This window comes from Nomia melanderi, chromosome 1 (assembly GCF_051020985.1).
Source record: "Nomia melanderi isolate GNS246 chromosome 1, iyNomMela1, whole genome shotgun sequence".
Taxonomy (NCBI): Eukaryota; Metazoa; Arthropoda; class Insecta; order Hymenoptera; family Halictidae; genus Nomia; species Nomia melanderi.
This window is the reverse complement of record NC_134999.1, coordinates 14,682,368-14,708,777: the sequence shown is the minus strand read 5'-3', so window position 1 is coordinate 14,708,777 and position 26,410 is coordinate 14,682,368. Positions and strand designations below refer to the sequence as shown.

Here is a 26,410-nt window from a genome sequence, read left to right as displayed (position 1 = left end):
TTAATTAATATGCGAAATATTTATATAGAATACCTTTGTTTCTTAATTGACGTACTCATTAATTTGTTTCAAATAGTGTCGTCTATGTCTTACCGGAAAATGTCGAATGTTTCTAATGAAATGCTTCCGAGTGTAAAGGGTCAACGATAAAGTGATTTTATCATAGTTGTAAAAGAAATCATAGGGCAAGGGGTTAAAAACAAGGAACAGGCTACATACGACGGGACGAAACAGGAAAACTTTCAAGAAACCTGCGAGCCAAATTTCACACAAGTTATCCAAAAGGTTCTCGTTAGAATATATGTGTCATTTCCAAATATGGGCCTACAACCCAAACGCCCGGAGCAGGTTCGTCTGTATTAGCTCTACTGATGGAGTCTAGCATTGGACCTTAGACGAAATGGTGTGTGCACCTCTCCTTTTTCTCCTTGGACCTCCTCCCATATGAAGTTGGCGGCGTGTCTGAACTTTACAGTCCGCTGAACGAGTCGTGGGTGTAAGTCAACAAAAGATGTTATTACTTGTGAACATATCATAAATGTAACTTAATCGAACATCACCTTCTTCGTATAGAGTTATTATTAAATTGCAATTCTTTATGTAAATTCAAATTTTTAAGAATATCATTAGAAAAACAGAATTATAATGTAGGACACTGTACCTTGGATATTTCATACACGTATAAAGCGGTCTTATTAATTAAATAGATTTAAAGATAATCTTACTAATTTATTAAATTTTAGGGTTTATTTCTTTTTGATCGATCATTCTGAGAGTAATCTTGCTAATTAAATAGATTTAATAAATACAAGCAATCTAGTTATTATACAAAGTACACGTTATGTTAATTAAGACGAATAATTGTAATGTATTTTCAAATGATGGACAATTTGTTCATTTACAGTGACTATCACTCGACTCGCCAACGGGACTTACAAATTCGAAAAAGAGAATCTCCTTGTACTGTACAGTCAGAGAAATCCCCAGTTTCTATTAACCCTTTGCGCTCCGAGTACCTCTTACGTCTTCAATGTAAAGTTATAAGTATAAATAATCAAAGATTCATTTGCAGTCAGCGTTTCACAATGCACAAAGAAATCAAATCCTTTGTAACAATGTGTCATCTCAAAGCACCAGTTAAACAGAATCCACTATACCAGAATTTCGCCCGAAAAAATCCTTTACCGAGAAGCAGCTATACCGGGAGTATCACTGAGTGAGCCGCTAGAGAGATTAAATTGGTGCGGCGACATACTCGGTGGAATTGTATCCGGAGTCCTGCTGCGGTCTCTCGTGTGCCTCGCGGCAGGCCGGATAATTTAAACGCTGCTTGAAATTTTAATACCGGAATCCACGGACATGATCACCCATTCAAAGCCAATGATACCGTGCATTCGATAAATTTCATTGTTCCAAAAACGACCGATTCAGGAATCCTCATTCGCCGTCGAAACGTTTCTATCCCCTCGAGCCTTGATCCAAACTGCCAAAACAAATTTCACTGGAACACGGACATAGTCGAGATTACGTGTACTGAGTGTTCATTAAATGTTAACCCCTGCAGATCCGGCGCACATTATAATGTACCCTGTTTTACTACTTCAATATTTGACGAAATATCAAAACTCTGATGGGCAACTATGTACTATACAGCTCTCGCGTTAGCTCCATCAAGCTAAAAGTGCACAGGAACAAGAGGACTCTTCCACTTACGAGTATGATGGAACTATAGGGAATTTTGTTTTCTATCATTACGCCCCACTTTGGGTCTATCTCTATCAAAAAAGTAATACAAGAGAGAATAGGGTAAAACGGAACACCAATGTTCTTCGCAGATAATGTAACACTAGCGCACTGATCTGCAGTCGATCACAAACTATACCTTATTAGCTTTATATCATGCAACACCAGCTCGATACGAGCTCCTTATCTACGGAAAACATTGATGTTTTACCCTACTTTCTCCTATACTACCATTTTATTCGAAGTAATGTTACCAATGGCGCATCGAATGGCATCCGGTGTTCTCAGATACGTGAATTTTGTACAAGGAGTTAAAGCGGACTGGTTACTTGTCGATATATGCACAGGTTTCGCAACGAACGGTAGCTCTTTTAACTGATGACGATTCTAGAGCAGTTAGGTAACTGAAGTGCACATCAAAGTTGGCGTTCGTAGCAGGAACCAAATGGACTTCTCAGTTATCCGTTGGTTGCGCCGATGGTAGCTGTCCGAAACACCGCGGCGATATCATGGGCGAAGTTTATTCGATTCTCATGACGATCGAGCGCTGGGTGCAAGAGTTGAGCAGCCCTAGCAAGATCCAGGAACCAGAGAGTCCTGCTGAAACGAAGATCGTTAGCGACACGAACGAATTCCTGATCGACGCGCCGGTTCTTCGGGATCTCCTGTTAGGCGTGTCGTCAGAGAATAATATATTCGACATTATTTGCACGATCAACCGGCTAGTCTTCTTTTACGTGATCATCAAGTGGATTAATCGGGAAGTGTGGATGATAGCTGGCGGCGAGCCCTTCGTTTATCGATGAGGGTCGACGAAAAACTTCGATCTTGTCTATTTGTTGCGAAGTTTGTGATGTCCTTGGACCAAAGAGAGAAATCTGATCGAGGATGATTAATGGAGTAGTGATCGGCTGACGGTTTTTGTAGTCAGAATCGTCGGACAGTGGCGTCTACCCGTTAGATTCGTTGTGTACTTGATATTCGAGATGACCACTGTACACATGATACTGCATATTTATTTATGTTCTTCACAACTAATGATCGTCTGGCACTGTCGTTCGGATTGGCAGAAGTATTCTCATTGTACCAACATGTCTGTTTAACAAAAATTTATTAACGCTGAGTAAGAACGTTTCGTAGCTACGGTGAGATGATTCTTGTATTTGTTACTTAAGGTGTTACGTTTTTCTAGAGTAAAGAATTCGAGGGAACATGCCATTAATGATGTGTCGATGAGAGAAGAATTGTGATATTATGAATTATTCTTTGAGCAAAGTCCTGGAAGTATAATGACTAAACGTTTTTCTAATTTGTTACAATGAAGAGGTGAAGTGGAATGGAGTCAAGAATGGTTCTTAGATGTTTGTACGGGTTTTACACTTTCAATTTTATTTGCTTTACACGCAAATGTATACGAATAACCTTTATGTAACGTATTGCACACGATTTTGTTTGAAACATATTTTTGCCAATGCAGTACAGTGAATTTGTCGTTTCAATATTCAAAGTACACCATCATACAAAATTGCAACTTCGATTCTTCCTACAATAAATAAAACACTGTTACAACGTTTTTTGGTTTCATTAAAATATACCTAAAAGAAAGAGGATACTCTTTTTAAAGATATTTATGTAAGTATTTATAAATTAGATTTATTAATTTTGTTATTCAAGTAGATGTCAATATGTAAGTTTATACGTTATATTTATCAACTTATATACGGACACACTTGAATTTCTCGAAACAAATTCATAAAAATCGCTCATACATTGATCGTAAATATTAAAATCTACTTTAACAGAATTCATTTCTCTTTTCGAAAAATATCAAAATATAATTCCCTGAGTAATATTCTTTTCGATTGAGCAGAAATAAAAGCAACGTCGCGAACGGTTAAATACAAAGTGATTGCGAATCGGTCCGTTGATTGAATCAGAATCCCATGAAACAAGGAATATGTAAATATTTCCATTTCAATTTGCTACACGAACGAAAATACGCGTAACGATAATTATTGGCGCATGTTGCGCGAATCGATATATGTATGTGGTCGCGTTAGGTTAATTTTAGATTTCGCCGGTATGTTGATTCCCGAAAATGTTGGCGCCGAGACATTCAGGACCATATAAAACACGTGTCCCCGGATTCCAACTAAAAAGTGATCAAAGAGAATTCGGCTGAAAGAGAGTTTGGAGACGTTTCTGGACCGCGTAATGTGATATCTTAATCAAAAAATAACGGAACGATTCCTGAAAAGTGTCTGAAAATATTCTTAACAAAGAACTGAGTCGTTTCTCTTGAATTCAGGTTTCTTTTACACAGAGTATATAAAGATATTTTCTACTGTAGCTTTTAAATGAAAAGAATATATTATATTAGAGATTCTACGCTTCGATATTAATGAAAATCCTTTGAAATAAAAACTACTGTAATATCGACCTTGACCTTGACCTTAAAATTCTATTCTAATTCATTCCATCCGAATCGTCTTCTTAAACAAAGATATATATTAAAATCTAATAGAAATTGGACAGATATTTTCTTGTCGTAATTGATATAATTGTAATTCTTTAGAATAAAATTCTAAAGTGATTTTAATATCGTGTTTGTACTACGATTACTTGATGTCTTTGGCTTTTAATATTCCTAGTGAGTTCATAAGATAGCGCCATTTTCTTGGCAGATTCTTAACGAGCAAGCTTGTGAATGCGTTCGATGGTCTAAATTTATTAGAGAAAATTTATTGCTGTAGCAATTGTTAAGGCTTCACATGAAACAGAAGTGGAGTCTTCTCTGTTGTATCATTACGAGATTCTTCGTGCACGTTCACCTCCTTATCCATTCAACCAGCTGCGATTCAGAGTTTCTTTCTATTATATTTCTCTGATGCGCTTGCTACTCGTGCGCATCTACTTCGGCCATTCTTCTCTATTACGTCAACAAGTTTCGGGCCTCCTTTCCCTACCTATCATCTCGTTACTAGAACTCCTCCCCTTTTGAAATTCATGCTTCCTCTGCGTTCTCTGAATTGTTAAGAATTTGTTAACCACTTTAAAACAAAAGAATATATGTATGTTACATAAAATCTTTAAATTATAACACCGATTTCGATATGTTATGAAAACATTCTCAAAACGGTTTAGTTCGACGGAAATGAGGAATTTTGAATGTTTGATGCTTTGAGAGAGGAAACTCTGTTATAGAGTTAATTAGAGTTAATCCGTTCGCAAAGGGGTTAGTATTTCTGGAAACACGTGAAATTAACTGATAACATCGCTATGTTGGCGATATTTTTCATTATTATATTTTTATTACATTATCTTGTAGAAACAGTTTAGTAAAATTCCACGAAACCAACGTTTATTGTTAGAATTTGTGGTTTACAAATTCCCAGGGAAAATTATGAATTAGTTGAAATAGGTATTTAAGTTATTCTAATAATCAATTCAAAAGTGAGCTAACATCACTTTTTTTAAAAATTGTATCGATATTATATATTTTATGAAAGCTCAAACACTGTTCATATTTGATTATTTTCTATCTTTCACTTTTCAAGATATCTGATGAAGCAGTCTTGTATCCTTTATATTTAGGGCTATTTCATCTCTTGAAATACGAGTTTGAAAGATTACGAAAGAAATGCTCGATTATTTGTTCATTCTCCATTGCGATCAAAGTTGTCCAAAGATTTCCAAAAGTTCGAAAGAATCAATCGAACGATATTCTGTATCAGTTGAATTCTTTAAAATGATTTATATCATTTGCCACACGAAACTCCTTCGATCTCGAGCCATCAATCCAACAGTACTTCCCTATATTCGATTCATCTATTTTGCAGTGAAACCATCAGTGACGTTTGATTGTTTCGCCGGAATGATTGGGGCATCGGGAAGAAATTGATTCCGGTGACCGGAGATGAGATCTGGCCGCGATCGAACGTAATTTATTTCAATGTCCATGCTCCAAATCCGTGGCAGGCATCGAAAATAGACTGCGATTTCCGTCAAACGCATACGCCTGTCTCTGTTCCCTCGGTCCAAGCATCGAGCTCCTGAAAGTTAGAGTCAACTGATTTACTGCGTCGCGGATAGTACGCTCATCTGCCAATTTTCAGCCGCTTTAATCCCGGGTTTAGGAACATATCGTTGCTGCAACTTCAACAATACAACGCTTACCAACTAAAATATTTCATTTGCCTTCCATCGATAATATAATTTAACCCCTTGACGTAACCCCTGTAATATCCTGTCAGACTCGTGATGAAAATTGTCGATTGAATTTTGATAAATCTAAATGTTTACTCTCTGGAGTAAACCTAGACAGAACAAGTTCTTTTCCTTTTTCTAGAGAAGAAATTATTAAGTTCTGCTCTGTTTTAAAGAAATTGTTAACGTTGAAGTTTCGTTAATTAAGCACAGTTGTGAAAGAAGTCATAGGGAAAGGGGTTAATACACATTTGAAAAGGAAAGTTTTACTTTAAACTTGAAACAGCTTTTCTTCGTGTAAGAATCGGAATTGATTTATAAAGGATTAACCGGAAAGGATGCGGTCCAAAGAATTCAGAATTAACGAAGTCAGTGGTCGAACGAAGTTATTAATGTTGTTCATAAATAATTTCAAATAAATGTGGAAACGTCGAGGAGTAATAAGGAGCGTGGTTAATGGCCAAGAAGCATTTATCAGTAAAGCAAAGCTTGTAGATGACATGACCCACTTGTGACCGTCTTCCTTTAATCCTTCTGTCAATAACCTAAATGCTCACGGTTGTTTAATAATTGGGGTAACTGGCTATTGCGTAAAGGGCAGACATCGAGTTTCAATGTATACGGGAATTATAAAACTAAAATAATGATTTATATCGTTGCATTACTTGCAAAATGAATTATAAAAGTGAAATTGGCGTATGTCTCGAACTAATAACTTTTGCATAGGTTATTCTATCAAAAACATATTATTTCATTTAAAAAAATGAAGGTGACTTTGAAATTTCAAAAATTCTCTTACATACAAAAATGTTTTCACTGTTACACTATAAATATACTACATTACACTATAAATACAAAAATAGCAAAGATAGTAAAGTGTTAATTCTTACTTACTTACACTATAAATACCTTGTACATCATTTAGAATTTCAAGAAATTGTAAATATAATCCTATTTTACTTCACTGCAACACCCCCAAAAATTCCTTAAAATTAAAATAATATATTGAATAATACAAAAAATGAAATATTAAGGTCTACCATAATGATCTATGTTTTCAATGTTCTATTTCAAGGATTCAACGAATACTTGATTTTCGAAATGCATCGTAAGAATATTTAGGTTTAGATACAAAATGTTGCATCACCAATATACAATCTTTATACAGATTTTTCAGATAATAATTCATTCATGCATAATTGTTTGTATTAATACAGGTGATTATCAAGATTCGTTACCGAGTTCCCCTGTAAAGATCGGATACGGAAACATCTAAAACGTGAGAACGTTTAAGGTAGCCAGATATCAATTACATGAAATTATTCATCAGGTCTGTACAATGATAGCTCGAGGTATAACACGAATAGGTAGCCGCCATGTGTGCTCGTTTAACGGGCTGATTCGGGGTCACGAAACTCCTATTGTTATCGATAAAGCCGTTCTGTTCCATGACGGAAATAATTCGACACGAATAGGAAAAACGTTTGCATTAAACACTTGTTTTGCAAACCTTGTCTCCCTGTTTAGACTAACAAGAGTAACTTTATTCTTGATAGCCACCTAGATTTTGAGATAAATATTTTTAAACAGAAAAATTAATTTAATTAATCGATGTAATCCCAGTAATTTTCGTATCTATTATATTCAAGATTTTTATGAATCTGGCTTGGTATTATAAAATTGAAGAGTTAACATATATATGATCTTACTCTGTCATTTTATTACTATTGATTTTTAATTCCTTATCTTACAGTATGCAAAACTCATGATGAAGATTTGTAACAGAAATTAGCAAAAGCAAATGTCATTCAATTCTATTGAATTCGAATGAAGTAGTATTTTATCGTTGTCAATTGTTTGGAGTGAATGTAGATAGAACGAACATGAAATTCCTGCTATCTAGTAAATTATTATAATAGTAAGTTAAGTAGATATATCGAATAAAGTTATGGAAGAAATCATAAGAAATGAAATTAAATATCTGCATTGATTAGATAATTTTTAATCATTCGCAATGATTCTTCAAACAATCTACTGAAAATATGAATTTTCTTTCTCATGGAAATGAACGATCGAAGGTTAAGACGAATCTGCTGTTCAATGCTTTCTCATGAGCATAATTATGCGTTTTCAAGTTTCACAAACAACCATTTCTTAATTAGCGAAACGGAGCTTCAAGGAACACTGCAGTATACGTCACTACGCAATTATACATACAAAAATGACGAACTTTCCGGTAATCGAACGTGAAAACGAGGTCGTTGATTGTAGGTGCTGTGCTCGTTCGGTACTCAAGAATAATTGAAAGCATAATTCAATAGTAACGTTCTGATCGTACATGGCAAAGGTCGAAGTCAAATTCGCAGTTCAGTTCTAACTACAAAGTTAAATTCAAAGATAGTTTGCACCGGTCAAATTCAAATATAGCTCGTAAGGCCTGAGTATACACTATAGATGTCGCAAAATCTAAATCAAGATTTTCATTAAATATTACTCAACGAACTTACTGTTTCCTCAGCAGTTATGTGTTCTCTGTAATAATAAGTACAACTCTGTAACAAAAGTAACAGCAATAAAAAATGAATTTGTAAAAGTCAATTGTAATAATAAATAAAAGAATCTTAATAAAGAAAATCTGTGCAAGAATTATAAATTATAAATTACGAATCATTGAGTTCGAAGAGATTCTGCTTCCGCCATGTTTGACGGCCATCTTTGATATTACCATGTGATTTTAAGTTTACATATTACTCTTCTACATGTTTTACGTCTCATTTCATTTTCTTCGTAATTAGTTTAGTATTAAACATTTAGTAACCCTTAATAACTAAACAAAAATCAACTTAAAAACAATTCCCTAGAAAAATCTATGAAACACCTTATTACCCCATTACCCACTATGAAAGATCATAAAATTATAAACATTACAGTTGATCGCAAAACTATTTACATACATAGTGCACATGCAATTCACCAAAACATAAACATTACGTTCAATTCAAACGAAAAAGTTCCATAAATATTACAAACACTTCTACCCAAATATTCCCCATTCCAAATCCCAACTTACCAATCTTCTTCCCAATAAGACGTTAAAAATCCTCAAACAAACAGCTAATTGTAAACTCATCGAGTACTAAACGTTTGAACAAACATTCCTCTGTTCCGGAACACGCTTTCCGGATCCATAAAACATCGATCACGGTCTATAAAACAGAAACACGTGAACAACTCCGGGTTTGCCGGTCTTATCAGCGTTCGCCACTTGAAATCGCATGAATGATCTATAAAACGTCGCCTCGGGATCATATTTTACAGCCCGTAGAAAATATTACGCAGCCGTCCAGCTTAACGTGGATTTCATTTCGTCATGAATCCACATTTCCTTCCGGTCTTCATCGTTCAGAGGCTTCGCGTGCGCTATGAGAGGAACTTGGCGTATGATGCAGCTCGCGGCGCGCGCGCGCGCGCGCATTGCCTCCCCCGTGTAATGCACTCTCCCGGTTCAAATTGTATCCAGCGTTCCTCGGCTTTCTCGGCACGAAGCCAGCTCCCGATAGGCCGAATTTTCTTTGTCGGTGCTGCCTCGGAGGGGACCAGGTCCACCTATCGGAACGCGACGGTGCTCGGTGAAAGAAAAGCGGGACAATCGAGAGCTTTGTGCCGGCGATTCCGTGGACCGACCGCACCGACCCAAATTGTCCTGGCCAAACATTTGCGTCGGCGGACATCGTATATTGCCTTCGAACGGGTCCTGTTGTTGGTAATGAGTCTGCGACGCGAGATCCGATATTAATCGCAGCAGATTTTAACCCTTTGTGGACGAACGTCGACATTTCGAGATGAAACGTTCATATTTGGAAGACTAAGTCGTAGACAAATGATTTGATTACTCGGACAGCAACAGATTAGCGTGTAGTTTCTGTTTTTGCCAGTATTTAAGCAATTAATATAATTTAGCTTCATCTGTTGAAGGTTTTGTACATTTCAGAGAATCTTTTAACCCTTTGTGAACGAAGATTGTTGAAAGTGTACGAAACCTTTAGCAAATTCTGCTAAATTAAAGAATGAATGCTTCAATCATAGAGAATAAGGAAACTGTGCGTTGATTTCTTGCTGTTCGAATAGTTAAATCATTTGTTCACACCTTGGTAGTTCAAACATGGAAGTTTGATCTCAGCAAAATGCCGATATTCGTCCGCAAGGATTAACTCTTCAGCGATGCCGATTTGTTCTAGGTAACTTTCAATTTTTCTGGATTCTTTCTTTGTTGATCCGCTCAAGGCCAGGGGTTTTTAGTTAGTTAACTGTGGAATTTAGTTTGAAGAATCTCTCATTACACGCAATGAAGTCAAATAATAGAGTGTACACTCGTCAAACGTAGAATGAATGAGAATTGAATGAATAATATAAATTTACTGAATATATTAATTTCCGAATTTTAATATTTTAAACAATACCAGCAGGTATATTGCTCGATAATGCACAACCCACTTCTGAATTGTATGATAAAAAATTCAACAGTTCAATTTACACAGTTGTAAGTTATTTCTTCTTCAGAGACAGTACCATAGTAATTTCCTGCAAGGTGATTACTCTTGATCAATGAAACAGAGGAATTCTGACATAAGTACAGCACAATTATTCAAGAAATTTGACTGCAAGATTAGCAAGTTCTACTATCCAAGTGGGCCATCGAGTTTTAATTATTTTCGCATCCAGGTTGGAACAACAATTATCTTAATGCGCATTCGCGCTACTTCCGTCTGACGTTTGCATCGCTGAACGTGTTCAGTGGCGGTCAAAAAATTTTCGCGAAAGAACATGGCAAGAAGGAAAATTATAACGCAGGATAATTTTTAAATTTATAATACAGTAATTTAAATACAAATTATTCGAACAGTCGCCGTATTAAGCAGTTAATTGTTTTCGATTGCACAATTTCATATAGCTATATACTTCAGCAAAACATTCAGATAATAAGATAATGTTAATACATTTATTAACTTACTTCAACTAAATTTTTGTCTCTTGTGTGCAGAATTGATTAATTTTGATTATTTCTACCTACAATCTTATGCTTGAAACAATAAATATCTTTAAGGTTTTATTAAAACACTTTTATATGAACTGCAGTTTGTAGAGAGGGTAAATAAAGACAGGGTCCATAACTTCCACAAAAATTAATATCTGAAAGTTATAAACAATTTTTTATTTGAAGATGATTAACAATTTGATTGTCTCATCATCTCTTATATCTTTGGTTATTAGATTTATAATAATTCTGGGTTCTGATACGTGTGTCGAGTGGCAACACATTTTTCACTAGTTGATGTGTGCTATCTACCCCAAAAGGTTATGAATCTTCCTTTCCACATCAGCCTGTACACATAAATATCAATTTATAAAATTTTCTTTGAACACCACTGTACCCGTGGCACGTAGCTGCAGTTGCAGAATGCTGTCCTTGTAACATCTCGGTCAGTAAGTTCGATCGAAGATTTTAACACCCACGAGATTTGCTCGGGGGACCTTAAAAGTTTTCGTGCCTCGTCGCGCGCCCTCTTTACGACGCGGAGGGGTTGAAGGGGTTTCGGAAATTATAGAGTCGCCCAGCTCTTTGTTTCGAGTCTGAACGAATTGTTACCTTTGCATAGATCTATCTATGGAAATCTTGTTAACAAGTACAATTCAGGTGCAATTTCTAGCTGAATTTCTGAAGAATAAGAAGGAAAATGTTGGAAAAGGGGGTTGGTTCTTCACAAGGAATTTGTGCCGAGAATTTCGAATGAAATGCGTAAATGTTGTAAATAATGAATATTTATAATGACAAAAATAACAAAAACAATAATAAAAAGAAGAAGAAGAAGCAATATTTATTATAAAAGTAAAAATAATAAATGTTTATAACATATTTAATGGCTTATGTACACTTTTAAATCAATTTGTGACAGTCACTACAGTATTAGTGTATTAGTCATTTAAATTATCTATTGATGTTAATTATTGTATTAATTATATAACCGATGGTTCTCAAATTTTGTTCTACTATAATATTTTTTAGGGAATGTTCATTAAGTTTGATGTAACATAATATTAAGAAACAGTATACAGGCGCTTATGATCGAAAGTTCTACTTATTAATAACTGGTTTACATGGAAACTATCATAAGTTTACCAGGTATATAAGTTTACTAAATTATTTTCACTAATCTGTTACACGTGTATCAACTATTACTGATTCCAGTATATTAATCGCAGAATATTATGTCAGTTCTTCGTAACTGAGTCTAATATTTCTACCATCATTGGTTTATCGAAAGGCTAATCAAACTTTGCAAGTGTCCAGTTAAGTCGATGAAAATTATTATCGAATCGGAGCACCCACGTGCATTTCTTCTCGAAGCAAAAAGCTAAAAATACGGAGGGTACTATTCCATGCGAAAGCATGACGTGAATCAGTTACATTTTTATAACTGTGATTCAATATAGTTTCCTATGAAAAAGATAAGAACTTATAAAGATTGAACGTTTATAAATGATGCATCTCAAAAGTCATAGTGGTCGAACTAAAAATAAAACCAAAATTCATATTCGAACTCTCCTTCCCTGAAGTCCCAGACTGTGCAATTTATACTCTCCACATATATTATGCGCCACCAATTTTCGTCTTATAAATATTATGCATAAATATAAAGATAGAAATAGATAGTACTTGACGATCGAAATTTTTCTGACAGAATTTTATTTCTCATGAAAATAAGTACCAGCGATTTCATAAATCTTATGAACAGTCACGAGAAGAAAGCTCAATGGTCTTACTTTATTATTTATAGTGATTTTTCTTTAACCGAATAAAGTTATAGGAGTCGTTACTCAAGATGAAATTACGTTACATATAAAAAAAGAAATTATGTGTCGTGTCTCATTAATTTTATTAACATGAGAAACATGCCATGAGAAGCTTCATCGTTTCATATATCACTCATTCTTTCGTAGCAAAGATAAAAAAGAAAGATTATTAATTATTTGCATCAGAATTCTTACATTTCATTATTACCTAATTATTTACAATATTAAATTTTTTTATTCGACATTAGTCATCATACAAATTATAATTGTTTTCAATTAATTTGCCGGTCAACGTCATTTCATTATATTCTTCGGGTCTTCTTCGATCCAGTAAATTATTTATCAAATTTTTTATTTACATTTACTCACAATTAGCAAACAAAGTTATAAAACTAGAGACGTAACAAAAGAATGCATTTCAACGTCATTTTTGCAAACATTGTTATTATTACGATCTACGATTCATCATATGTATGTCTCAACGTGAACGTGTTAATGATGTTAAACTCATGTTCGTTGAATTCGAGCAATTTTGATCGATTCTATAGAATTTAAGTAAACGGCACTTGAAGGTAAAACAGTAGGTGGGCTCAGAAAGGGCGAAACCGAGATTGTCGTCATCGTTGAACAGTTTCCGTCCTGTTTTCGTCTCGTGGCTTTCGTAATCACTCGATCTTTCAACCCTCCGACCACATTATCGATCGTTAATTCACCCGTTTTAGAAATATCTTCCCATCTCGAGATAGGTCAGGCTTCAGGGGATTGCGCCGAGGATTGGAAGTAATGACCTGACGTGGGATACTATACGGATAATGTGTGTTGCGTCATCAATACATTTTCCACGTCATATAATGTTATATTCTGTTTCTTTTTTATTCTCATAAAATTACTGTGATCAGGGTTTTGCTCGTCTGGGGTAATGTGTTATCAATTGATAAGACTCTTTCATTTTGTTCGGAAATTCTTTTAGACACTTGCTCTGTGTTTTTTATAATTGCGTTCGATATCACTACTCTGTAGTCAATAGATTCTTTGTAAAAGAAATGGATAACGTTATGTCTGCTTCGAATGTTTACTAGAAAGATTAATAATCGATAGTTGGAAAATAATATTCGATTTAGACCGAGAAGAATTAAATGCCATTCATTATGTTCTGTTTAAATTTTTTGTCATAAATCTGATACGACATTGTAAGGCGAAGTGTTTATAAGAATCGATTATCGACAGTTTTTCATATTTTAATTACTTTAAGAAAATAAAGTTTCAGCTATCGATGATATTTATTAAAACTTCCTGCTATCTTTTTTAACAAAGAATGACGAGTAAATTCAATCTGATTGTTATTTGCGAATAACGAATGCTCAATATATTCACAACTCACGGTTAACAGATAAATAAAGCTTCTCTATTTTATATAACGTTTCTTCAGTGCTGCACATAATAACATGAGAAACGTAAATTCCCTGTATAGTTGTCAGCAAAATTGATAAATGCGAATATAAAACGATGAATATTGAATAACGAATAAACGGTTCCCATATGAATAACGAATAACAAGAATAACAAATGACCCTTTGCACTCGACAAACTGTCACTTGTCATTTGATTATACGCAGCAAAATTATAAACTTTCAAGTTCAATATTACACTTTGCATACTGTGTCAACACATGAAATATTGAAATAAAGTAGTCCTGTCACTTAATTTGTCAAGATTATTCTTTACATTAGTTGCAAAAAGTATCACCAACATTTCATCAGAGAATAATGAACACTTATTAATCCTAGATTTACGGAACGAGTCAATTTGACTCATATTGAATTTTATAAACATTATTTGGTAAATGTTTAGGTTGATTTTGATTGGTTCAATTACGTGATTATGGTTCCTAATGATACATTTTTAAACATTTGATTTCCCAGATCTAAACGAACGAACATCAACCTTTCTGGGAACAATAGAACAAACTGTACAATGAATGTCCGTAAATCTAGTGTTAATGACAGATATCATCGAGTGTAAACGGTTAATTATCTATTCGTTATTATGTATAAAATTTTATTCTAATAATGCCCGACGCTGATTACGGGCTAAACCATTGGAGTTCGTTATTATCTCCTTCACTTATTGTTCCCGTAGGTATTCGTGGTTGAGAGGTCACCCAGTTAACAGGTTAACACGTTGACTGCCGCATGATTTTGCCGAGACAAATATAGAAAATGAAAATAATGTAACATCAACTTATGCCATTGAATTACGTTGTTATTATTACAGGTTTGTACTGTTGAATGTAAGTGCATTAAGTTGTATTACTTATAATATAGAAAAAATTTCAAATAATCATCGTTTAATCGAATGAATTATAGTAATTCGATTTCGTTGAGGTCACCGGTGACCCCCATGGCATTCAACGTGTTAATACGCTCCTTATGTTCGTCCGCGAATGGTTTCACGCGTTTTTCGCTGCGCGTCTTTCTGCGAGGTTTTCCGTCGAGCAGACCGTTCTATGAGCCTAATTCATACTAGGCCATTGTCCCCGCTTTTTTATGGCTTGACTCGTTGGTTCGCCCGCGGCCTCTTCCGTAAAGCCGTGTTCACACCGCCTTGGCTTTTGTCTCGCAGTCTTGACGCACGACTGCGCCGCTTTGGAGGGGGTGAGTCCCATAGTAGAGATGTCCCGATCGATGTTGGGCATTATTCAAATAGAACTTCATTTCGATAATAATAAAGTATAAATAGTCGGTATTAGTGGATGTTAATAAATGTAATAATTGATCATAATTAATCATTAATTGTTATTAATCCTTTGCACCATAATTTGACACAGTGAAACCATAAACTTTGATATTTAATGTTGAACTTTGTATAGTGCCTCAATATATGAAATATTGTAATGAAATAACTTTGTTTCTCAATTAACTGATGATTTCCCTCTGAGTTAGTTTCAAAGAATATCGTCTTTGTCTCGTCAAGAAATGTTAACACATTGCGTACCGGTAACGAGAAATCTCGTTTTTATATAAAGACACTTAGCTATGCAACTTTGCTAATTACCACAGCATTGAAGGAAATATAAAATTTAATTCGAATTGATTGTCCATTTAAAATATATTACATAACAATATGATATCTGAGTTTTTCTATGTATAGTGATATAAGTTGACCTCAGTTTTCTGAAAATTAGCCGGTACGCAATGTGTTAAATGTTTCTAGTGAGAAACTTCCGAGTGAAAAGTGTTCGCAATTAATCGTTATAATCATTATAAATTTAATAATTAAATATACTTAATCGTTTGAATCGTTATAAATGTAACAATCATTAAAAATCAATCGTTACATTAGTTATAATTATTCAAGTTACTCGTTATTCGTGTGGAGAACCTTTAGTAGCTATTTACTATTCACCATTTCTTTCTGGCAATTTTAAAATCGGTTATAGTATTATATACAGCGTTAAGAAAAGGTTATTCAAAATAACGAATATAAAAGGACGAATAAGTTCAATTTATTTATTATCTTGAAGACATAAACGTTCACTGAAGTAACCAACATTGAGGTTTTCAATTAGTCTTTCTAAGCTTAAAATATTTCATATGTTTAAGATGTGAACACAATTGAATGGAGATGAAAAGTACGTGTTTATATTGATCTGTGTCGGAAAGCTGAAAAGCTAAAGGATGTGTAAACGGTTTCCTACCCCGTATCGGTAAACATCAAATGAATTCGTACTACGGGCGTTGGTTTGACATGGTACACAAGTGTTTTAGAACGACACCAGTACTCTGTAGCCGTTGATTGATGAGAGGGCCTAGAACTGAATTTCTATCTCTCTATATACGGGACGTGCGATTTTCCAGGGTCCAATGAATTTTTAATAAATTTTTCACATATTTAGATATTTACATATTCACACGTTTATATATTCATATATAATTCATTAAAAAAGGTGAATTTTTTAACACATGGTATTTACAAATTGAAAATATTAATATAAATATTTAATAGAGGATTTATTTGTCCAATAAATATAAACGAAATATTTAAGCCAGTATAATTACCTTCCATTTACACATACAGTTTTAATCAGTATGTTTCCATTAAACATTACTACGTGTTATCTTCAACTGGTTGAGCTTCGTTCGTTAAAACCGTCTTTTTGTGTGAAAATAATGTGATACTTTGAAAGGTGTTGAAATAGCACTACAGTTGGCCAGAAAATAGAGGGGTGAAGTTAATTATTTAACTCTATAGAGTTTCATTGTGGCGTCAAATAATTCCGCGCCCCAGCGAGTGAGAATGAAACGAAAAAACATTTTTCATTCAACTTTGTAGCTCACGCTCTCCTGCGTAAATATATAGGTAAGCTGTACACATAAATATGGATCCATCGCCGCGGGTAAGCCATTTTCGGTGAATATTTTCTGTAAAATTGAAAAGTGGGATAGTGTTGTAACCATTCACCGAAACGTCGAGCTGCGAGGTGCAGGCAGTGCAGGCCCGGCTTAAAACTCACGAGTCGCTTTTGTTCGCGAGATTTAGAGTTTGAACATGCTTAGCTTGTAAAGGGAGGTTATTAAAAATTTTAGTATTGAAACTCGAACATTGTTAGATCAAATATTTCCTGCGAGCAAAATGAAATTTAAGATATAACTACTGAGAGAGCTCGACAACGTTTTACTGTAGATTGAAGAGGATCTTTTAAGAATCGAATTTTAATATCCTAATATTTGTCTAAAAATATTATAAGTAAGAAAACAAATTAATTAATAAACTTCAGCGTATCCCAACGGTTTCCTTCTATTCTTATTATTATTGTGTCATTTCTCGGATCATTCTATTTACTACCATTCAGCTTTTCTCAATCCGAATTTTATCGACATTTTTGAAAATTCAGTACTTGCGCCAGAAGTTGACCACCCTTTAAAACGAGAAAACTAGTAATTGACCGTATGTTAGTTAGCAGTTGTCCGCTTATAGTAAAACCAAAAACACTAAAGGTGATCACTTCAATATCATTTATTCAGAACGATTATGACAAATTACAACTAAAAAAACTAATACAAATGAAAACAAGTTAATTCCACGTTGGAAATTGGAGGCATATAATCAACGTCAATGAAATGAATTGTTAGTTTTCAGGGTAAACAATTCAATTCCGGTAAAAGTGTGTCGAAGTTATGTTGATAGAATGGGTTGAGAGATTACTTGTAAAAATCTTATTTTTTACATTTTTCTGAAAAATGGTCAACTACTGATACCAGGCCAATTATTGTCTTCACCTTAAACATATAACTTAACTCTTTGCACTCGAGGGCTCCGTTGCAGAGCTATTTAAAATTGGTCATTACAAACTGTAAAATTTTATTATTAAATATATTATAACATTTATATCTATAATCGATAGAAAACAGTAAGATACATCTATGACTTTTCTTTTCACGCACGTATTATTTATTTATATGTTAACACGTTTTTTCTATTAAAATTACTTCGATTTGCTGGTAATGTCAGTGAAAAACTGCAATAAAATGTCAAAACGTAAAGAAACAACAATACAAACAAAATATACTAAACTACGTATTGAAAAAAACAAATTCGTAAACTCATAAACTCGTAAATTCGTAAATTCATAAATTCCTAAATTACTCGACCTTCGAGCCCTCGCAGCACCCCCAATAACTTTCCCGCGCGCACCCTACATTGAGAACCACCGTTCGGACAATTACTCTTCCCTAACCTATACCTGTCAAACGTACAATTACAGGCCGACAGGGAAAAAAATATTTTCCCCGTCGAATATACGATCCAAACACAATCACCGTCACGATCAATATTAAATAACCCCATCGATACGAATATTTCTCTCTCTTGGTGTAAATATAGGCGGCAAGATGATGTTGCAGAGGGTTGAGGATAGTGACACGGCCTGTAGCAGTGCGATGGCGCGTCCGGGGTAGTCGGTGTGGGGTCACGAGCGGAGTGACGAGGAGAGACCGATAGAGGAGCGAGAAGGAGGGACAGAGAGAGAGAGAGAGAAGGGAGCGAGAGAGAGAGGAGAGGGTGACGTTCGGCAGGCCGACTTTCCTCGGAGCCAGTCGGATGTTAAACGCGACGGGAGTCGGTTCTTCGTTCCTCGCTGTGTCTCGGCCGTGATCGGCTTTCGTCGGATCTCCTGCTTCTCTTCTTCGTTTGGTTTTTTTCTTTCTTTTCGCTGTACGTACGCTCGCCGCGCAATCGTTGTTGCACACAGAACGGGATCCAACGCTCGCGCGGACACGCGTTTCCGTTTCGCGGATGCGTCGACAGGATTCGAGCAGTACAGGCCTCCGCGGATAATCGAACGTCGGACGGAACGTGTGTAGAAAAGGAGAGGAGTGAAGGAGTGAGACGGGTCGTTGCACTTGCCGCCTGCCTGCCGTTGATCGAGTGGTGGTTCATTAAATTTCAGTGCGTGATTTGTGTTTAACGACCGCGCCTCGATCCCGTTACTCGTGACAATACAAGGTCTCGTGATATCCCTCTTCTCGAGGTGCCTCTTCGAGCCTCGTCTGTGCCGGACGAGAGCCCTTCAGTGATATTATTTTTTACAATTCGGAACGATTCCGACGAATCGCAGCGTCCAGGTGCAAGGAAGCCTCCGTGTGCACGCGACTGGGAAAAGGAAACTAGTGTTGTTGCGAGGCGTGCAGGCCTGCCTAGACTCGCTTGCCGATACCGACGCGTCCGGTGAACACAGAGAACTGTAAAGTGACTGGCATAACTGGTCTAAGGAGAGAGCATTGCATCGCGCGGCCCAGTTGCTGCAGCCTAGAGTCACGGTAGAGCCGGCCCGTACGAAAATTACGACGATAATGCGCACAGTGAGCGAAGCGATGAAACATCGCGTGATCAGCTGACTAGCCGAACTGTTCGGCGGCCCCGGACGCTCGGCCGGTAACGAAAATCGGCGCAGAACCGACAAGGATCCTCGACTGCGACAGGAACGATTGTCTACCTGCTCAGTTATGACGTTCGGCACACCGTTTCACACCGACAAGTCGCACTTTCCCAGCGATAACCCTGCTCGGTACGTTTCTTGTTTTATTTGGGCTTCTTTCGACACGGTGAACCGGTTTTGTCTCTTGCCGTCTACGCTTCGGGTCTCTTTCCCTTGATCGGAACCGATTATATGATCGCCGCGACGGACCGTCGATCAGTTGTCCGTTTTAGGAGCGTTTTCGTGCGTCGTTGAATTGCCTTTGGTCGGTATCTAGGTTGTTAATTACTGTGAGAAGAGTATTCACCCTCTATAGGTCAGTGTGACTTTAAAGTTGCATCGATACATTGGCATGTTGCTGATTTATTTCATGTTGCACAGCAAAGTGGCGAATAGAGTTAGGTAATTAATTAACTTAAACTTTTATACGCTTGAGCGTGAAAGTTCAGCGTTATTGTAATTTCAGAGTTACAAGGTATAATCGGTTTAATACTCGAATGCCATGGTGGTCACCGATGACCTCCAGTCAAATCGAATTAATATAGTTCATTCAATTGAACGATGATTATTTGAAAACATTTGTATATTATAAATAATGATATCTAATACGGTGGCATTCAGCTGGATAAACGTGCAATAATAATGCAATTCGATCAGATAATTTAATATCTTATTTTTTCCATTTCTTTTTTAATTACTTATTTGTATTTATAGATTGATGTTTGTTAATTTTATACTACATACATTTATTTATAGTTGTGAACAAAAATTCGGTCTATAGAGGGTTAAGTGTTTGAGAAGTTATTTAGAATTCGAGTAATTGCATTTTTATGTTTATCGTTTCTTGTTAATTGTTCCGTTGCGATAGTAGATTACGGAGTTGTTTAGGTATTTACGTGATTGTTTAGCTGTGTGTCTCTCTTCTTACCGGAAAGAAAGGAAATTGTAGTGGGATGGTGACTAACGGTCCTTGTTGCTTGCGAGACTATGTTTTGAATCACGCTTGACAATGAATGAAGAAACATCTTATTGCTTGTTGTACATTGCGTTGTTTATTCGATCGTTTTCTTCTTTGCTGTTTGTTATATCAAAGATGTTAGCGGAGCGTGTTATTTAATAATTTTGTGAATTATTTTGGTATAATCACTGTCAATTCGATTAATTAATAAACGATTCTAGCATTGAAGTTATTAAAGTGATTGCAATGAAGTTTTATTTATTTCTTGCTCCATTACTGCTCTACTAATTTGTTTTCCAATATCAATAAAATTAAATACAGTCGGTTAGTTTCCTAATGAAGACTGCACGTCTATTAGATGATGATAGAACATGATCACTGGCAAAAAGGATCATGATCTCTATAATGCACGTTCACTTTGCTCTTATTCGAGAAATATAATTGTATTTCTTTTGAAAATAATTTTCCATCTACAGTTAATCACAGAAGTATCTGTTAATTTTCAAGAATTTGGAAGAAACCAACATTAAACAATTAAAATTACATAGATTCTAATAAAACGATCTTCTTATATTCTGAAATGCATTCATTCCTTCAAAAATGTCACTAAGTTGAAAACGCAGTAAAGAAAATTGCTTGTTGTAATTATTATACTCATTACAATAACAAATATCGCGTACCCTAACATTCTCCTGGAAACTGCATAGATTATACGGTTTTATAATACTTTCGGTTTTTGTTTCTCCTTAAATGCAGCACACATCGTCACGCTTTTCAGAATCCAGTTGATAATTGATCATCAACAAATATTTGTGGAATTCGAAAAATTCCTGTTTCGTTCTTGAATATTTGTAATTTAGCAGTATACGCAACGTTATTGCCCGATTTGATCGAATCTAGAAATTATGGGACGGACGTGAATGCAGTAAACAGTTATGAAAGCAAACAATATTGTCACGGAAAAAAGCGTATCAATAAAGGAACTGATAAATATTTGCACACGTACGGCGCATTTACTGTTGATTTTACCGTCTAGAGGATCTTTTGTTCGTGGATACGTACGCTCCGTTCTGTTTGTCCGCGAAAAATATGGCAAAAAGAAAAATATTCCAAATCGTCAGTATGGAAGTGCTTGTAAAATCAAGTTGCAGAATTGAGAAAATTTGCGAAATATACAGATCGCATTTTACGATCAACGTGCGCAGTTAACACAACATTGTCAGTTCGAGCTTTCTGAACGATGAGAATTCGCCTGGAAAATTTTTCTCGAAAATTCCTTTCTTTCTGAAAGTGTTTCTGAGGAATTCTTTCCTTTCTAAAAACTCTTCTTAAAAATTCATTCCTTCTTGACAAGCTTTTGAAAATTCTTGACAATTCTTTACGTTTACAAAATTCTCTTCTCCCTGATAATTTCTTCAGAGAATTCCTCGAAAAAGTTCTGTTTGAAAATTCCCTCGTCTAAATCCCTGTGGGAGCAATTACAGACGTTTCCTCGCGACCCGCGAAACACAAAGCGAGGCGCGAAACAATTAGACGTTAAATATGACTGACGTCAGTTCAGCGGATTCTTAAGTTCACATGCACACGCGACTAATCTGGCATTGATTTGGCAAAGTTGAACGTCATAAGTGCCACCCTATATATGTACATATAATTATTGGTATTCATTTTCATTTACATATAAAGCGGTCCTCCGTTTAGTCACGTGAATCGTGTATTTTTATAGACTCTGGTCCCTTATATGTGAGTCGTTTATTTTGAAAATGGCTTATGTTCGATTAACCTGTTAACTGTGGAATTTAACGTGAAAAATCTCTGCTAATGCTCACATGAAGTCAAATAATGAAGTGTATACTCGTCTAACGCAAGCTAAACATACCTGTAATATATTCTAACGAAAAGTTACAGCAAAACGAACAAGAATTACATGTTTGTCTGAAAAAATAAATAATTTATTGTTGAAAGAATTATTATTATTAGAACGCAGTTAACTGGTTAAAAAACTAACCCTGTACAAATAAAAAGATAATGTAGAATTTGAGCCATTATCGCTAACTTGATATTTGTTTAAAAATGGAGTTAGTACGAGAGCGACGAAGAAATTATCGGGAAGCCATATAACATAGATCTGGTTCGCATTGTGTTATTGTCGCGTTGCTGTGAATTGCAATGGTGTCACGTCGCACAAGAAAATTTTACTGGGAATTGAAATTTCTCTATGGAAAAGATTCATTCCCGTGTTCTTCTTAAATTTGTGTTGATAACCTTAATCCTTTATAGTTCGAAGTAATTTAGATGTCTCATTCCAGAACTTCTGAAACACTAGAACTACCGAGCATTTAATACGATTGATATGTAATCTCTATAAAAATTGTAACAATAGATTATTCTCAGTTTCTTTGGACATTCATCATAGTACTCAAGTGAAACTGTTTATTTCCAAAATCATTTCAAATATTCAATGCTTTTAAGGTATTAATCACTGCGAAACAAACAAATCGAAACCAGACATTTTGACTGGTACGGTAGTTCTCTAGTGTTAAAACTATTTATTGTAATTTAATATGGCACTTGAATAATATATGACATGATTATTCGAAGAAAAATTATTAAGTTCTCTAGTAATACGTAATATTATTGGATAGGTGATGATTATTCATGACATTTCTTATTTCACGATTATTGAAGTTATAAAAATAGTAATCGACATGGAATAATTAATACAGAACTCGTGTAGAGAGACATACGTAATCTATTCATTTATTCTGATAGGAAGAAAAAGAAAATGTATTCAATTTACAAGTCTAATGAGCTGCATGTAATAATTAATGCATAGATTTGATGAATAATATGACCAGTTTGTAGTAATTTCAGCATAATTGATAAAATTATGATGTACAGGAAGGTCGCATACATAATAACCGTGGAACCTTAATTAAACACTTATAGCTTGCTCTAAATTAACGAATACACCTTCGATTTCTCGGAATATTATACTCGCGAATAAATGATTAAAAGCCTGTTTAAGAAATTGCAAAATTGATTGAACATTTGCCACGAATGTTAACAACTCGTTATACCAAAGTTCAATGTTAACACCAATTGAACTTCTCGCTTAACGCAGCTCAGGATAATAAATAAATGGATAGTGCACAGTTTATGTAGCTGGATCTTATAACTGGAACCGCGCGAAGGAAAATGAGGTTTTCAATGAGATAACATCACAGTTTCATTGATAGTAATTTTTCACCTAGCGGTCTAATCGGCGGGATAAGTATATGAACTGGAGTTGATGATTTAATGCGTGCTCCACTAGTTATAACAAGGTAATGCGCTCGTGATGTTACATCGGCGGTGATCTCATTTCAATAAAATTCACGTTTCATTCAAATGGCGCAATCAACGTCAAACTGCATTAATCGATAATGGAGTGGAAACACGGCCGGTTTGAAGAGATATAATGGTCAGTGAACTAGAAAAATATGACGATAGTGCGGCAGTGGAAGCGAAGAGGCAAGGTCACGACAGAGTAGATTGATATGACCTTAATCTCAACGTGTTGCTGCTGGTATAACGGGACGTGAACAGGAAAAAAGTGTGCGATGAATTCGTTTTCGGCAGACACGCTGGATTCCTTCGTTGGTTTGATCTAGCGACGATAAAACGAAGGTATTCGCGCGATTAGAAGTTAACCCCTTGCACTTTGAGAATATTCTTCTCAACAGATGTTCATTATTTTCTGATGAAGTATTCTTTCATTCTTCCACGACTAACATAAAGGGCCATCTTGTTTAAATTAAGGGACAGAATTAATTTATTTGAATGTGTTTATAAAATTACATTTTATATAGTGTATACATTTGGTCGAGATAGAAAGTGATTAATTAAGCGTTCTCAATCTCTAATTAACAGTGTTTGCGAGACAAAATGAAAGTTTCTTTCGCATCTCCGGAATGTTTCGCTAAAACTTCTTATAATATAAAAGCGGAACATAATGGAAATCTGACTTTCATTTGTTTTCTTGTTTGAAATTACTTCCTTCCGCATATTCGACTGACAGAACACCCTGTATATGATATATGAGCGAAGGGGAAGATTCCCCTGTGTTTCAACTCGCGGGATTAGCGTTGCGCAAGAAAGATGCGCCGAAAACTATTCGCCAACCAATTTGTTCCACGTGAATGACACGCACTCCCATTGGATTGTGTTAATCCATCAACCTTTCAATTACTTGTCTATTGCTTCCTACTTACAACATTGTGCTAACGCAGTTTGTGCGGGTCATGCAAAAGTACGGTTTTCGTGTAGCATTGTAATAATGGTAAATAAGTTTTTGTATTCATTTCACTGACATTTTTATGATTCAGCCTTTTATAATCACTAATTTTCGTGATTGAAAGTAGCCATGTTTGCAATAAAAGCTCCTAGAAATATTAAATAATAAATAAATAATACACAATGATATAATCTAATTGAACTACAATTGAAATGAGTAAAATAATCTGATACAGTGTGTTCAGTATTCTCATAAACTGAATATTTCCATTGTTTCCATCTAATAAATGTATTCATTGAAACATTGTAGACATTCAAGAATTCTAACATGATCTATTACTATAAAAGATTATAATACATATCAATGTAAAAATTGCGTTTACATGAACCGTCCAAAAATTCCACAGTTAACAGGTTAATTTGATCGCGATTTCTTTACTGCTAGGAAATGTTCTTAACTAAACAGTCGTACAATGCAGAGATTGTAAAAAGCTAATAGTCATCGGCTTAGGGTCCGAACGGACCCAGGTATGGTCTGGCAGTGGTTAACACGAAACAAAGTAGCACAGTAGAAATCGTTTGACCGTTTACAACAAAAAAGTTGTTCAGTGTGTAATCAAATGCTGTATTACGTTTCATTTATATCGTTCTTTTAAACGGCAAGGAAACCGTCGCACATTCATTGCCGCATTAGGCATTGGTTATGGTCATTGCGCCAATTCAGTTCGACATCCGTCCACGTCATTCGTTCGCGTGTGGACAGGCACTTCGTTTCGGACATTGAATGTCAGACCGAAACGATCCTTTGACGAGGCAAAGCGAATTCGAAAAGGTTGTTGACGCTCGGATACGTTAACAATTTTCCTTCCGATCGAGGCAACTAATAATAACCTCTTGCGCTGGAAATTAATTCAGAGATTTGGCAATGTCTTGCGCGAAGAATTTTGTTTTCCACTTATTTCACGCCGGTACAGTGAACTCTATCGAACGCATCACTGTCTTACTAATTGACCATCTAGAAATATTTTCAGATAGATTCATGGCAACTGGTAATTCGAAATAAGTAAATATGGAAGTAGAATCTAGAAATCTTAATAAACGAAAAGTTTCATTAAATTCTTCTGACTTTGTTTGGAAACAGTATCATTATTGACATATTATTTAATAAACAAACCCGAATAATGATTTGGACGATGTCTAATTGTTTTCTAAATTTATTGTTAGTCTACAATTTTGTATTATGATCAATAGCCAGTTATTATTTTAAAGCTCCGAGGTATTGAAAAAACTTCAGAAAAGTGGAGTTACGTGAACGCTCCGGTGAACACAGGCTAAACCGATTTGCGCTTCCGATGGGTTCGCATAACGTAGGACTAGATTATGTTTCAGTGAGGTCAGAA

The 26,410-nt window shown here is 35.4% G+C and overlaps 1 protein-coding gene and 1 long non-coding RNA gene across 8 annotated transcripts in view; both read left to right on the top strand.

Moving 5' to 3' along the window:
* The window catches only part of LOC116427605 (uncharacterized), a 133,812-nt gene that overhangs the window by 10,664 nt on the left and 96,738 nt on the right, over positions 1-26,410 (top strand). The window contains exon 1 of one of the 7 annotated variants that reach the window (XM_031978136.2): positions 18,901-19,867. The exons of 4 other annotated variants lie outside the window; for them this stretch is intronic. In XM_031978136.2, coding sequence (XP_031833996.1) covers positions 19,806-19,867 — 62 coding nt within the window. In that variant the 5' untranslated portion in view covers positions 18,901-19,805. Of the gene's footprint in view, positions 1-18,900; positions 19,868-19,987; positions 20,180-24,286; positions 24,405-26,410 lie in introns of those variants that run through there. 2 more of the 7 variants (XM_031978138.2, XM_031978141.2) reach the window with 2 other exon arrangements.
* LOC116427606 (uncharacterized) lies at positions 2,141-7,717 on the top strand. The gene is made up of 3 exons (XR_004235122.2): positions 2,141-2,866; positions 2,936-3,375; positions 7,703-7,717. It is a non-coding gene; the product is annotated as an uncharacterized LOC116427606 (long non-coding RNA).